The 12,131-nt window shown below is 43.1% G+C and overlaps 1 protein-coding gene across 1 annotated transcript in view; it reads left to right on the top strand.

Annotated features, from left to right (window-relative positions):
* The window catches only part of CPAMD8 (C3 and PZP like alpha-2-macroglobulin domain containing 8), a 40,891-nt gene that overhangs the window by 6,101 nt on the left and 22,659 nt on the right, over positions 1 to 12,131 (top strand). The window contains exons 8-22 of the mRNA XM_090125833.1: positions 158 to 212; positions 359 to 472; positions 1,213 to 1,297; positions 1,570 to 1,678; positions 2,142 to 2,369; positions 2,537 to 2,707; positions 3,051 to 3,179; positions 5,087 to 5,276; positions 5,719 to 5,891; positions 5,998 to 6,147; positions 6,265 to 6,426; positions 7,504 to 7,646; positions 8,532 to 8,597; positions 11,046 to 11,277; positions 11,738 to 11,891. Coding sequence (XP_089981959.1) covers positions 158 to 212; positions 359 to 472; positions 1,213 to 1,297; positions 1,570 to 1,678; positions 2,142 to 2,369; positions 2,537 to 2,707; positions 3,051 to 3,179; positions 5,087 to 5,276; positions 5,719 to 5,891; positions 5,998 to 6,147; positions 6,265 to 6,426; positions 7,504 to 7,646; positions 8,532 to 8,597; positions 11,046 to 11,277; positions 11,738 to 11,891 — 2,161 coding nt within the window. The remainder of the gene's footprint in view (positions 1 to 157; positions 213 to 358; positions 473 to 1,212; positions 1,298 to 1,569; positions 1,679 to 2,141; positions 2,370 to 2,536; positions 2,708 to 3,050; positions 3,180 to 5,086; positions 5,277 to 5,718; positions 5,892 to 5,997; positions 6,148 to 6,264; positions 6,427 to 7,503; positions 7,647 to 8,531; positions 8,598 to 11,045; positions 11,278 to 11,737; positions 11,892 to 12,131) is intronic.

Raw genomic sequence — 12,131 nt, forward strand, 5'->3', positions numbered from 1 at the left:
AAAATAACTTCAGAAATTTTTGGACGAAAGTTAATTACAAATGAGCTGTCAGTGAAGTGTGTTTGTTTATGTGAATGCTTTATTTTGCAAACTGAGATGGATGTGTTATGGTGCTCACTTTCACTGTGATGTTTCTCATTCCCAAACCTCTGTGCAGGATCCTCGGGGGTCTCGTATGATAGAGTGGAGCAATTTAAAGCCATTTTGCTGTGGTAAGCTCAAGATTATTATAGCTCGCTGTGTTGTTGTTTACCTTTGCTGGGTGCCACTCGCTTCTGTTTGTGCTGCATTGTCTACAGTAAGCCCATATGGGGATTAATGAGTGATAGAGTTCACAGCACATGGTTTCCTTTCTCAGGCATGGTGAATATGAGCTTTCCTTTGTCTGATCAGCCCGTGTTTGGAGAGTGGCTCATCTTTGCAGAAATGCAGGGGCACACGTACAACAAATCCTTTGAAGTTCAGAAATATGGTAAGTGATCCAGATTGCCTTGACTGTAACCCAGACATATTTAGAGGAACAAATCACGATAAGAGGTTTTTACTGAAGAGCACCTGAGAAATAAGCTGTATGTCATCAGGAAGTGATGGTGGTTGGACTGATGATCTTGTAGGTCTTTCCCAACCTTGGTGATTCTGTGAAATGGAGTGTCATACTGCACAATCCATTCATGTAACAGGGATTTAATTTAGCTTTGGAAGACTCTCCAAGGGTCTGTCAGTGCTTCTCTTCCTTTCCCAGAGCCCTCCTTGTAATTCTGAGCTGTGTTTGCCCCTTCTTGGTCTCAGGGCCCCTGTATGATAGAAGTTGTTCCACCAGCATACCTCCTTTGGTTTCTGACCCAATCACACAAGCTCTTGTAGACACTGACAGCTGCTAATATTGCACCTTCCTTCCTGATATGCTGTGAAGCAAGTTGTCCTCTTTACATTCTATCTAAGAAGGAAAGTTGGGACTCAAATCCTGGAACACAGATTTCTCAGGAAGAAATAAAACTCTGAGGATGTGCTGCTGAGGTCTTGTCAAAGTCCTGGTTTGCTCTTCTCATTGATTCCTTCTGTGCTCAGTGATGTTCTGCCCCAGCAGTGTTAGCGATGCTGCCCTCATCTGACCATAGGCAGTGACCTTGTCTGAGCTGTGTATGTTACTGCTGGACCTGGACAGTAGCATCTCCTTGAAAAAGGCTCTGTTGTCATTTCCTTTTGTTGCAGTATTACCAAAATTTGAGCTGCTGATTGATCCACCTCGCTACATTCGTGACCTTACAACGTGTGAGAAAGGAATGGTCCACGCCAGGTAGGAGAGCGCTGCAATTAGGGCTTAATTACTGTAGGTTGTAGTGCACACACAGGATGGTGCAGTCACTGCAGCTCAGATCTCATCCGCTGAAGACTTTTCAGTTGATTTCCAGTGTAAGAGCTTTCATAAAACATGCTAAAAATGATAGGTTGGGAAAGCTGTGCTATTTTTTTGTTTTCTAGATGTGCAAGTCACACGGTGCTAGCCTTGATATACTCAGGGAAACAGAAAATAGCTGGAAGTTATTCATTATCTTCTTTCCATTTCAGATATACATTTGGAAAACCAGTGACAGGAAGGTTAATTGTCAATATGACTATAAATGGTGTAGGGTATTACAGGCATGAAGTGGGACACCCTGTCCTCAAGACCACCCAGGTGAGGGAGACCATTGAGTCAGCTGCCATAAAATGCCTCATCTTTGAAGTTAATACCGTGGCTCTAATTTGTGTCACTGATGGGAGCTTAAGAAGTAAATGGGTATAGCATAGTAAATATGTATATATTACACGTCTTTACAATATATGCTGTGATTTGGGGGAAAGAGGATTTGTTGGTGTACTGTTAATCTTGTTTTAGAGCACATGGGGCTGAGGGAGAACGTGAGTGAGAGATGGGGACAGAGCTGGTCCACGCTATGGATGAGGGAGGAGAAACAAACCAACAAATTCTTGCTTTCATTCCTCCTTCCCCCCGCCCCCATTAGTTTCCCCCACACTACACAACCTTTAAAAATACTGCTGCAAATTCCTCTTGAATGCCTGTGCTTTAGATTTGGCTTCTGGATGCTTTTTGAACGTGTATGCAAACTTGTGTTTCCATTCCCTGATGCACTTGGTAGATTGATGGCTCTGCTGTTTTCGATGTGTGTGTGAAAGACATGATGCCTGCTGACGTCCCGGAGCATTTCCGAGGCACAGTCAACATCTGGGCCACCGTGGTCAGCTCTGATGGGAGCAAACAGGTCACGTTTGATGACTCAACGCCTGTTCAGAAACAGCTGATTGATATCAAGTACTCCAAGGATACCAGGAAACAGTTCAAACCTGGACTGCCTTACAAAGGAAAGGTAAGATTGAGGATAGAGATAACCAACGTGTAGTTGATGCAAAATTGTACAGACCTGGTTTAAAATATGACATCATCTTCTGGTGTGTTTTTCCCACCTGCGGTTTCTGTTGTTGACCGGAGTTGCAAACAAAGTAAAAGATGTTCTATACTTGAACTGTTGTGCAGGTAGAAGTCACTTACCCCGATGGAAGTCCAGCTGACAGAGTCACTATTCGGATTAAAGCTGAGCTCACACCGAAGGACAATGTTTACACAAGTGAGTTGGTGTCAAGAAATGGCCTCGTGGAGTTCGAAATCCCTTCCATTCCTACAGCTGCCCAATACGTCTGGCTGGAGGTGAGTGAAAGCTGTTTATGGGATTAGTGGGCTTTAATGTAACTAATCTTGTCAAACCTGTACTTGTGAGTCTTTGTTGCAAACAGGAAATTAATGCCTTTTACCTTTGGCTTATTGATTTAAGTGCAGCAAATGATTGCTTTTTTTCTTACTGCTAGTGGAACTGATGTTTATAGCCATTATGAAAAGATACTTCTCCAAATACAGGTTAACATAGCAGTAATGGTCCAATATTTTGAGAATACTTTGATGAGCAGCTAGATAATATAAAATGGGAGATGGGGATAAAGTGTGAATCAGGCTTTCTATGCATGAATAACATTCAGATACCACTTTTGTTAAGACCAAAGTGACAGCAATTGATGGGAGACCATCTGGGGATCAGTATCTGCCAAACTACTTGTCCATCAGCAGCTGGTACTCACCCAGCAAGTGTCACATCCAGCTCCAGGCACCAGATAAGCCTTTCCAGGTATGTTGGCTTCATGCTCCGTTATGGCAACATTTCTTGGCTTTCTGCACTTTGCTCTAATTAAATATTTCCAGCCACTTCTGTTTCCTGGGGTGCTGGACTGTTGTTGCTTCCATTACAAAGGTTGAAGTAGCTGCAAAGCAGCTCTGTTACTAATATGTTATTTCTCTAGAACTCTCAGTTCAAATCCCAGCTCGGTTTGTTCAGTCTTTGGGTTCTCAAACTTACCCATAATCTTGTTTTCTTCGGTAGTTTGGTAGGAGCCTCTCTAATAGCACATTCTTCTATATAGAAATTGTGACAACTTTTGTCTAGTGTGAAGGATCTGATTTAGCCATGACTTCTATTGCGTGCTGTTTTACTGAGAATTGTTTGGGATTTTTTCTGTGCCAAGGAAGATGCACATCCCTGAGGGGCTGCACATTGCTCTGTAAAAAGCACTGTGGAATGTGGCAGTACTTACACAGAGCTCTCTGTTATCAGCAGAGCTGTCAGGTTGGTTTCAGTCTCATGGTATCTAAATGAGAGCATTTTTTATCATTGCATTTCATGGTAGTTTAATGGGTAATTAATCTTCTGCAAGTTTCCTGAGGTATGGAAAGGGGATTATACGCTACTAATCTGAACACATTGTTCTTATTATAACCTGATTAGAACTAATTCTTCTGTGGGAAAGCTAGGAGTTGGATGACCAGCTGATGTGGGAACTGTTTCCCTGCTTTGCCAGCTCTTACTGGGTGTTCCAATTAGCTACATTCATTTTTTAATGGATTGTTTCATCATTTCCACTGGGGAATTCTTAATACTTCAAATATGTAATGTCACGAGGTACTTCTTGGACTCTGTGGCATTCTGATTGTATTTAACCATTGCTAGTTACTTGTACTCAAGTCCTTGCCTTCTTGGTTTTTGCTGTTAGTGCTGAAGAAAGATGTTTTTCAAATTGCTGTTGAAATTTAACAGTTCCGTTCGGTCTCAGGCAGGCGTTGCTATGCTTTAAGAGGTAGGAGGGTCAGGAATGGCATTTGGTGAAGAAATCCTGCATAACATCAGTCTTCATAATCCAGAATCAAGAAGTTTGTGTTTCTGTAGGGAAGCTGGCTGCGTATCGCTCAGGCTTTAATCATTCCTGCTAACCTGATGGAATGCTCTCTCAGTAGCAGCTTGGCAATATGTGGGTGATTTTCTGTCTCCGGGGTATTCAGTACTAAGCAGGTGCTCTGGCTTTGGGGCTTCAGTGCAGGAAGTCGCCGTGCTGTTCTGATGCCCTTTGCAGGCAGCAGATGTGTTTATCCAGGAGAAAAAGGAGCTGCTTCCTCGTTTGTTTGTATGTCTGACAGCTCCTTGAGTTCCTGACTCAGATTAATAACAAGACTTGTGTAATTTGAAAGCATTTTCCCTCAGATCTATTCCCAGTACTTCCAAGCCGTGCTCGTTATTTGAATTAGCATTTGTCATGTGAAAGTAATCACTATATATAATCTCAATTAAACAGCAAAGACGATCAAACACATCTCTTCCCACCCCCATCACGTCTTTCTGGGTTGGGCTAAAACCACTGAAGGGATGTCTAAAATTCAACCAATTCTGACAGCTGCTCTGTGCCAAAAGGCTTAACGTTCAGGATTCCAGAGATTCCTTTATTGTTTTCATTAATGCATGCAACCCCCCGGCCCATTCTCTTGCTAGATCTGCAGGCAGTGAAGAGCTGAACACTGAACCCTTTTTACTGTGAAGGAAGTCAGCCCATGCAAACAGTGCTAGTGCAGTGTTCTTTTCAGTGCATACGTTTATTAGAAGGGTCGCATCTCCTTTGGCCTGAAACCCAAATGGATGTCTGTATTTTATAAATGAAAAGCATGCCTTGTCGAAGACCAGATCTTTTGCTTTTCCGTCTCTGAGTGCAGGTAGGAGAGGAGGCTTGGATTGCAGTGAAGTCCACGTGTCCTTGCAACTTCACTCTACATTATGAAGTGGCATCGCGAGGTAACATTGTCCTTTCAGGGCTGCAGCCCAGCAACATCACTCAGCAGAGGAGCAAAAGAGCCACGATTCCCTTTGAGAAGAACATGGATGTCACTCATTTCCCAGGAGCAGGTAGTTAGTGTCAGAAACACAAGTTCTATCCGATTTTCAGGAAAAAAACACACTGTTCTACAGACCTTCAGCATGCTTTTTTGAATCGGGTACCCCCTAATAAAAGGCATAGAGTAACTGCAAGAGAAGTAGGGATAACTTGCTTGATAGCTTCACCACGTGTTTCCTTTGACCTTATGTTATGAAGAACACTGGATCATCATTCTCCATCCATCTTTTCCATACCATTTGTGTTATAAATACTAACTGCCTATTGTCTTACATAAGACAGAGGGAGGGGAAGGAAAGGCAAAGATGTAGGGCCCAAAAAGATTGCATGCAGCAGGGACGTGGGAAGAATGCAGGTCCTTGGTGGGGAGTTCTGTGCCTTGCATCGTTTGGAAAGGGTGGGGGGAGGGTGACTTCATGAATAATGCTGCCATTTCTGCCATTTGTCTTTTAGCACCCACCGACACCCCTGCAACAGAGGTTGAAGTCTGCATGACCTTCCTCCATTTCTCAGTCTCTCACAACATGGCTCCCTTGGGCCGACTTCTGGTGTATTACGTCAGGGAGAACGGAGAAGGGGTCACAGACAGCCTGCAGTTCTCTGTGAAGCCCACCTTTGAGAATCAGGTACTGGCAGTGCAGCTAACGGTGAGGAGGGGACAGCATCTCATTGCTCCCCGTTTTCTTCTGCTGAACACAAGCTGAGATGATGAGTTCAATGTTAAATTCCTAGGTTGCAGTGACACTTTCAGCAAATGAGACCAGACCTGGTGATGTTGTGAACATCAAGGTCAGAGCTGCAAAGTCAAGCTGTGTGTGCATTGCCACTGTGGACAAGAGCGTCTACTTGCTGAAGACAGGTTTTCAGCTGACGGCCAGTCAGGTAAAATGAAGCTTAAGGCTCTGCTGTCTTTCTCTCTTATTGCCAGTGTCTGCACTTTGCCTTCAGTTAGCAGCCTTCCTGCTTAAGAACGGTGCTCTCTTCCCTTGTGCCAAGCAGGTTTTCAAGGAGCTTGCAGAGTACGACGTGTCCGATGCCTTTGGAGCTCCGAAGGAGGAAGGGCACTTCTGGTGGCCAGGCATGTCCTCGCGTCGACGCCGTCGCTCTTCTGTCTTTCCCTGGCACTGGGATGTCACCAAGGATGCTCGCTTCGCCTTTACAGTAGGAAGCATCAGCCTCAATTCTCTCTGGGGTTTCTTGTTGCTGGATGTTTTATGTTCTTTATGTGGTCTTCCCATACTGACCGCTCTTAGAGATAGGCTGGGCTAGAGAAACAACGTTGTGTGTTTAATCTTTTAGGCTCTTTCCATTTTTAATCTGCACAACTGCTAGTAGTAATGATCCTTGCTTCTGGATCCTGCGTCTTTCCCTTCCTTTCATCCTTTCTGCATATTTAGCTAACTTGTTTTATTGTGTTCTCTTAAAACCCACAAATTCTCCGTCTCGTAATCGTGAGCTCAACTCCTTATTTAATGCCCTCTGCTGCAGGAGTCACTGCTCCTTCTCCACTCCCTGATCTGTTGGGGTTTTTGTTCTGATGCGTTTATTTTTTTCTCTTACTGAGAGGCAGAAACTGTTGGGAAAAGAGCCACAGGTTTGTAGCTGGTGTGTGCACACTGGGGTACCTGATTGATAATAGCTGAGCTGTATGTGCAAGAGAACAAAGCCCGTGCTGCCTTTGGAGCCTGGGAGCTGCTGTCTCTTATGAATAAGTGCATTTAGGGGACAGAACTGGCAGGCAGAGTGAATTCTGTGCTCTTCCTGTGAAGCTGTGCGGGCAGTTTCCATTTTGCTTGGCATTTCTGGTGGAGCAGAGCTGGGGATGTCTGACACGAGATGCCTGCTGACTGCAGCAGAACACTGGAAACTTTGAGGAAGGGTAAAAAGCCATAATGTAATGTGCCAGGGGAAAAATATGTGGAATAATTTTTCACCTGTAGTTACCTGACAGTTAGACACGTACCCAGTAGTGTTAGATATTGGTGAAGTGCATTTTTCAAGCAAACAAGAGCTTTCTCATAAAAACCTCTGCCTATAAAGTGCCTCAGTATTTTTACATTAATGGTCATTTTAATTTTCCATGAAGTCTTGAGAAAATCCTCACGTTTCAATTGTACTTTACCTCATAAATGTCAGAATAAGGTTGGAGGGATTCTACTCAGAGAAGTTCTTGTTGGTACACATTTGATTCATTTTTTTCTCTTTTTTTTCTTTATTGCCTTCATTTTTATTACCTAGGAAACCGGCCTGGTTGTAATGACAGATACAGTCAGCTTAAACCACAGGCAGAATGGAGGCATGTACACAGATGAGGCTGTCCCAGCTTTTCAGCCTCACACTGGGACATTGGTGGCTACAATGCGTTCTAAAATGGCACAGAGGTAACTTTTATTTATTTTTTTCCCTCCATGAAATGTCTCCATTGAGACAAAGTGGTGCTGGGAAACAACCTTCAGTGGCCTCAATGGATCTAACAAAGATCACAGCTGACAGTACTTCATTTTTCAGTAACCTTAAATTGATCCTGGATAAAGGCCAAGTAATGTTCTTTGAAAGGACCATTTGAAATTCTTTAATTTGTTTCCTGTGAATTGGTTGCTTCCTGTCAGTGTGTGCATGCTAGCCCTGGCTTTGAGAGGTGCTCCCTGCTCAGGTGGTGGTCAAAATAGAGAACATGAGGGACTTGATGAGGAAAAGGCCCTGCAGTGGTACAAGTAATGCTGCAAAGTGGGGATGTGCCTTCCTTTTCTATTTCAAACCAACTGATGGTTTCATTTTAAGTGGGGTGAGTTTTGGTGATTGGTTAAAGATAAAAAGGTAATGAAACAACTCGTCCAGAAAATCAGAACAAATCATGAAAATGGTGGAGATCAAGGTAATGGCAAGTGGGAGAAAGAGAGGGGAATGTGGAGTAGTGGTTGCAGTAACTGATTTTAGTAAGGCCCTATGATGGCACTGTGGGAGGCTGTGTACTGTAGATACTTCCTTTGGTTTTGCTTGGTGAAAGAATTTGGATTTATAAACACTAAAAACTTTTTTTAGATTATTTATACCCCTGGGCTGTTAAATGTGTGCACACAATGAGTTGGGAAGGCTGTGTGATTTGTGATGAATTATACACCCTTCACTTTGATGTTATTCTGTGCTGGATAGAGTTTGATTTGATCACCTGAGCTGCATTGGGCTGATAAGAACAACTTAACCACCTGGTGTCCAAACTGTCTGCTGAAAAGGATTTATTGCCAAAAGTTTCTTTCTTGTTCCAGCAGAGCAGAGAAGAGAAAAAGAACCTTCTTTCCAGAAACATGGATATGGCACTGCCTCAATGTCAGGTACTGATGGGAAACTCCTTCAGTTCTACCCAAGGGGTTGTGTCCTATTCCAGCAATGTTCTTTACAGCACGCTGGAGCTACAGAGTTGTTTTGATTTCCATTGTTTTTCATCATTAGTGCTTTGATCAGTAATCTTTCTTTATAATATATTATTATAACAATAATCCAGAAATGTCACCTTCAGCTGTTGCGAGTGCTGGTGTTGTTTTCCACATCTGTTCTGGCATCAGTTGCAGTGCTGTAGTGGTAAAATGATCTCAGAGTGTTGTGCACATGGAGGTGGAGGCAGAAAGTGCTGCTGTGGGTGCTGCTCATGCACCACTGAGTGTTCTGTGCCGACTGCTTCCCAGGCTGCACTGAGTCCTTGCTTTCTCTTCCATCTCCCTCTAATCTTAATTTATTACCTGACAAATCTTGCTTCCCACAACTGGAATTAAAATGAATAACAGGTAATGATCTTTACTAGAAACAACGCATCTAGGATCCTTTGAAGCAATCGCTGAAAAACTTCTACAGGTTTGCAAGTAAACTTCACTCTCAATAAATGTTTATAAATTAAATTTGACAAGAACTTGCAGCAAGTGTATTCAAATCTGCTCAATTGAGCATGAAATATGCTTTGTAGAAATGCACAAAGAATTCCAGAAGTGCCTCTTTGGGCCTCAGCAAGCTGGGGCAGTTAATTATGAGTAGGGGAGCACGGAATAAAAAGTTGCGTTTTTCTCTACTTCATTTCATTAGAAACAACTGAGCAGAGCATCGCTTGCTTTCCCCTCCTTTGAATGGGAAGATTTTATTTTTTTTCCTTCTACCATTTGGAATTATAATATGCAATCCTAAAAAAAATAATAATAATAATAAAAAAGAAACAAAAGCCTCACGTCGACTTCCCAAACCAATTCTAACAATCCTTAGAGCCTGGCTGGAGGGTCGAATGGCTGGAAATGTGTGTGTGCTTTGGCCCCCCGCCCAGAAGAGTAAGTGCCCTCATGTGTGAAAATAATGTTAATGCTGGTTATGGGCTGAAATCCCAGTGGAAGGAACATCAGCTGCAACAAATTGTCCGGTTAAACAGGCTGGAGTGCTGCCAGCCCTGGAGGTAGGACACCCTTCTGCTTATTCTTCAAGGCTGAAGTTTCTTGCGAGTGCTGACTACTGAGCCCCAGTTAGAGACAACCCAAATATTGAGGAGATGATGCATTTTTCTGTTGTGATATCAGTCCAGTGTGTGATACGCTGCCTCTTCACTGAGTTATAACAGCAGCTTAGGCTCACTGAAAATCACAAAGAGTTGCTTTGGGGGGTGGAAGTCGGGATACCTCTCTGGTGCCTGACATTTGAATAGACTTCTAAGCCAAGAAGCAGCAAAGGCACAACTCTTCAGTTTGTTCTGGATGTGACCAGCAGGTATTGCAGCACTGAACAGCAGTGTGTTTTGCTGTGAAGCTTATTCTGAAGAATTTGCTTTCTTGCTTTCCGTGCCAACCAAGATGGATGTTGCTCCAAAAGATGATGAAGCTGGCAGCAAGCGTATCAAGCTCAGAGAAATAAATAACGACTTGAGAGGAAACAACCTTAGGGTGTATTTGTAACTGACCAATCGTCCTGCCAGCTGAGCCATGAAATAGCTTTTGTTCTTGCTTTAGATGAAATGTTTTCTGTTCCAGGCAGTGACAGACCTCCTTTGCAGGAGGGAAGTTGCGATGTCTGCAAAACAAAATTGAATTTTTATTATTATGAAGCGTGGAGGAATATACCAGTTTATGACACCCTATCGTGGTATGCACAGTAGGGCTGAACAGTCAGAGTATAAATCTTCAGTAATTAATATCAGTGCTCTCTTGGAGAAAATGACGGTCTTGGAAATTCTGTCAGTCAGGCATTCTGAAAGGCAACCAACCAAAATATTCCAGATCAAAATGTGCTCTCATGCACAGGCCTCTGCTGAGCCTCGGGTCTGGGAAAGTTCTTCTTTAGCCTTATGTTCAAGTGCAGTCTTTAATATGACAGTGGATTCCAACAAAAATTGCTTTTGTTTCATCATATCAAATATAGTGAATAATATAACTTATGTTGGACTGTTTTTAGCTAGGATTCTGTTGTGTTTTTTTTTTCACTTCATTTCCCTGTAAGGAAAGTTCCCTCTAGTGAGGGTGCAAATACCTGTACAGCTTTTAATCCATTAGTGTTTGTGTTACTGTGCTCTGCAGAAGCCACTGGTTGCTGTTCTCCTTAGAAATGCTCATAGTTATCCAAAATCTTGACACTTAGCAGGAAGAAACCGAGCCCTTGATAAGCTGCTGCTCAAAGCAGGTACTGATGCGATGCTGTATGCTTGGATATGGAGGGAAATACCCAAAATGTTTGGCTCTGTGTGTGCTTTAGCATCATTCAAATGCATTTCATTAAGCTGATTAACCCATTTTCTTCCCTGTTCTCTTTGGCAGTAATACATCAGGAGAAGCAGAGCTGCACGTGGAAGTGCCAGACTCCATCACTACGTGGATAACCGAAGCTGTGGGCCTTTCTGAGGAGAAGGGGTTGGGCATTGCCAACCAAACGGAGCTGAAGACCTTTAAGCCTTTCTTCATCGATTTCACGTTGCCCTACCACGTCATCCGAGGAGAACAGACCAAAATCCCATTGACTGTCTACAATTACTTGTCTGTCTGCGTAGAGGTAACAGCCCTCTTCGTTCCTGTTGCTAAGCCAGTAAACTGTGGGTTATGGTCAACCACCTCTGAGCTGTAGGCAGTGTGTAAGGGTAACAGAAGGAGAGGCTCAGTGTGAGTGCTTTGAAGATAGAAGTATTGCTTTTCCAGTGCTAATAAAATCACTGCTTTATTTACTTCTACCTTGAAACAACTGCAGTAGTTTTGTGATGTGTCAGAAATCCAAATATTGAAAAACGTAGGGAAGAGAATGAGAAAGACCATTCTGAGCCACTGCATTTCCTTCGTAGTCAGAAAGCTGGTGACTGGAAGTAGTTTGCTTCGAAAGAACTTCTTTCAAGCAGCGCTCGCTCCATAGGTGTTTTCTTCACTGCTTTATCTGCTTGGTTCTTGTGGAGTCGTTCTGAACTACAGGTGAAGTTTTACAGATGAAATCCACAATAAATGACCTTCATAAATTTTTGCAGGTACACGTGAAGATTTCTGTTCCGAAAGGCATAAAGTTTGTTGGGCATCCTGGGAAGCACCATCTGACAAGAAAGAAGTGCGTTGCCCCTGGGGAAGCTAAACCCACCTCTGTTGTTTTGTCCTTCAGCGAGCTTGGACTGAGCAACATCACTGGTAGTACAGAGATAAAAAACAGCTTGTTCCTTCAAGGAGTTTCACAAATGTTTCTTCTTCTTTCAGAAGAAATGTTTTCTTCCTCCAGTGCCCCAAACTAGAACCATTATTTCTCTTGCTGCCAGCTTAGCTTTCTGGTCGTGTTTGTTTCTTACAAACTGATTCCGTAACTGCAATGTGCTGTAGGGTCCATATGAGCAAAACTCAGCAGATCCCCTGGTTGTTGATTTTCCTGTTGGT

The sequence above is a fragment of the Phasianus colchicus genome, chromosome 28 (genome assembly GCF_987193195.1).
Source record: "Phasianus colchicus chromosome 28, bPhaCol1.hap1.1, whole genome shotgun sequence".
NCBI lineage: Eukaryota > Metazoa > Chordata > Aves > Galliformes > Phasianidae > Phasianus > Phasianus colchicus.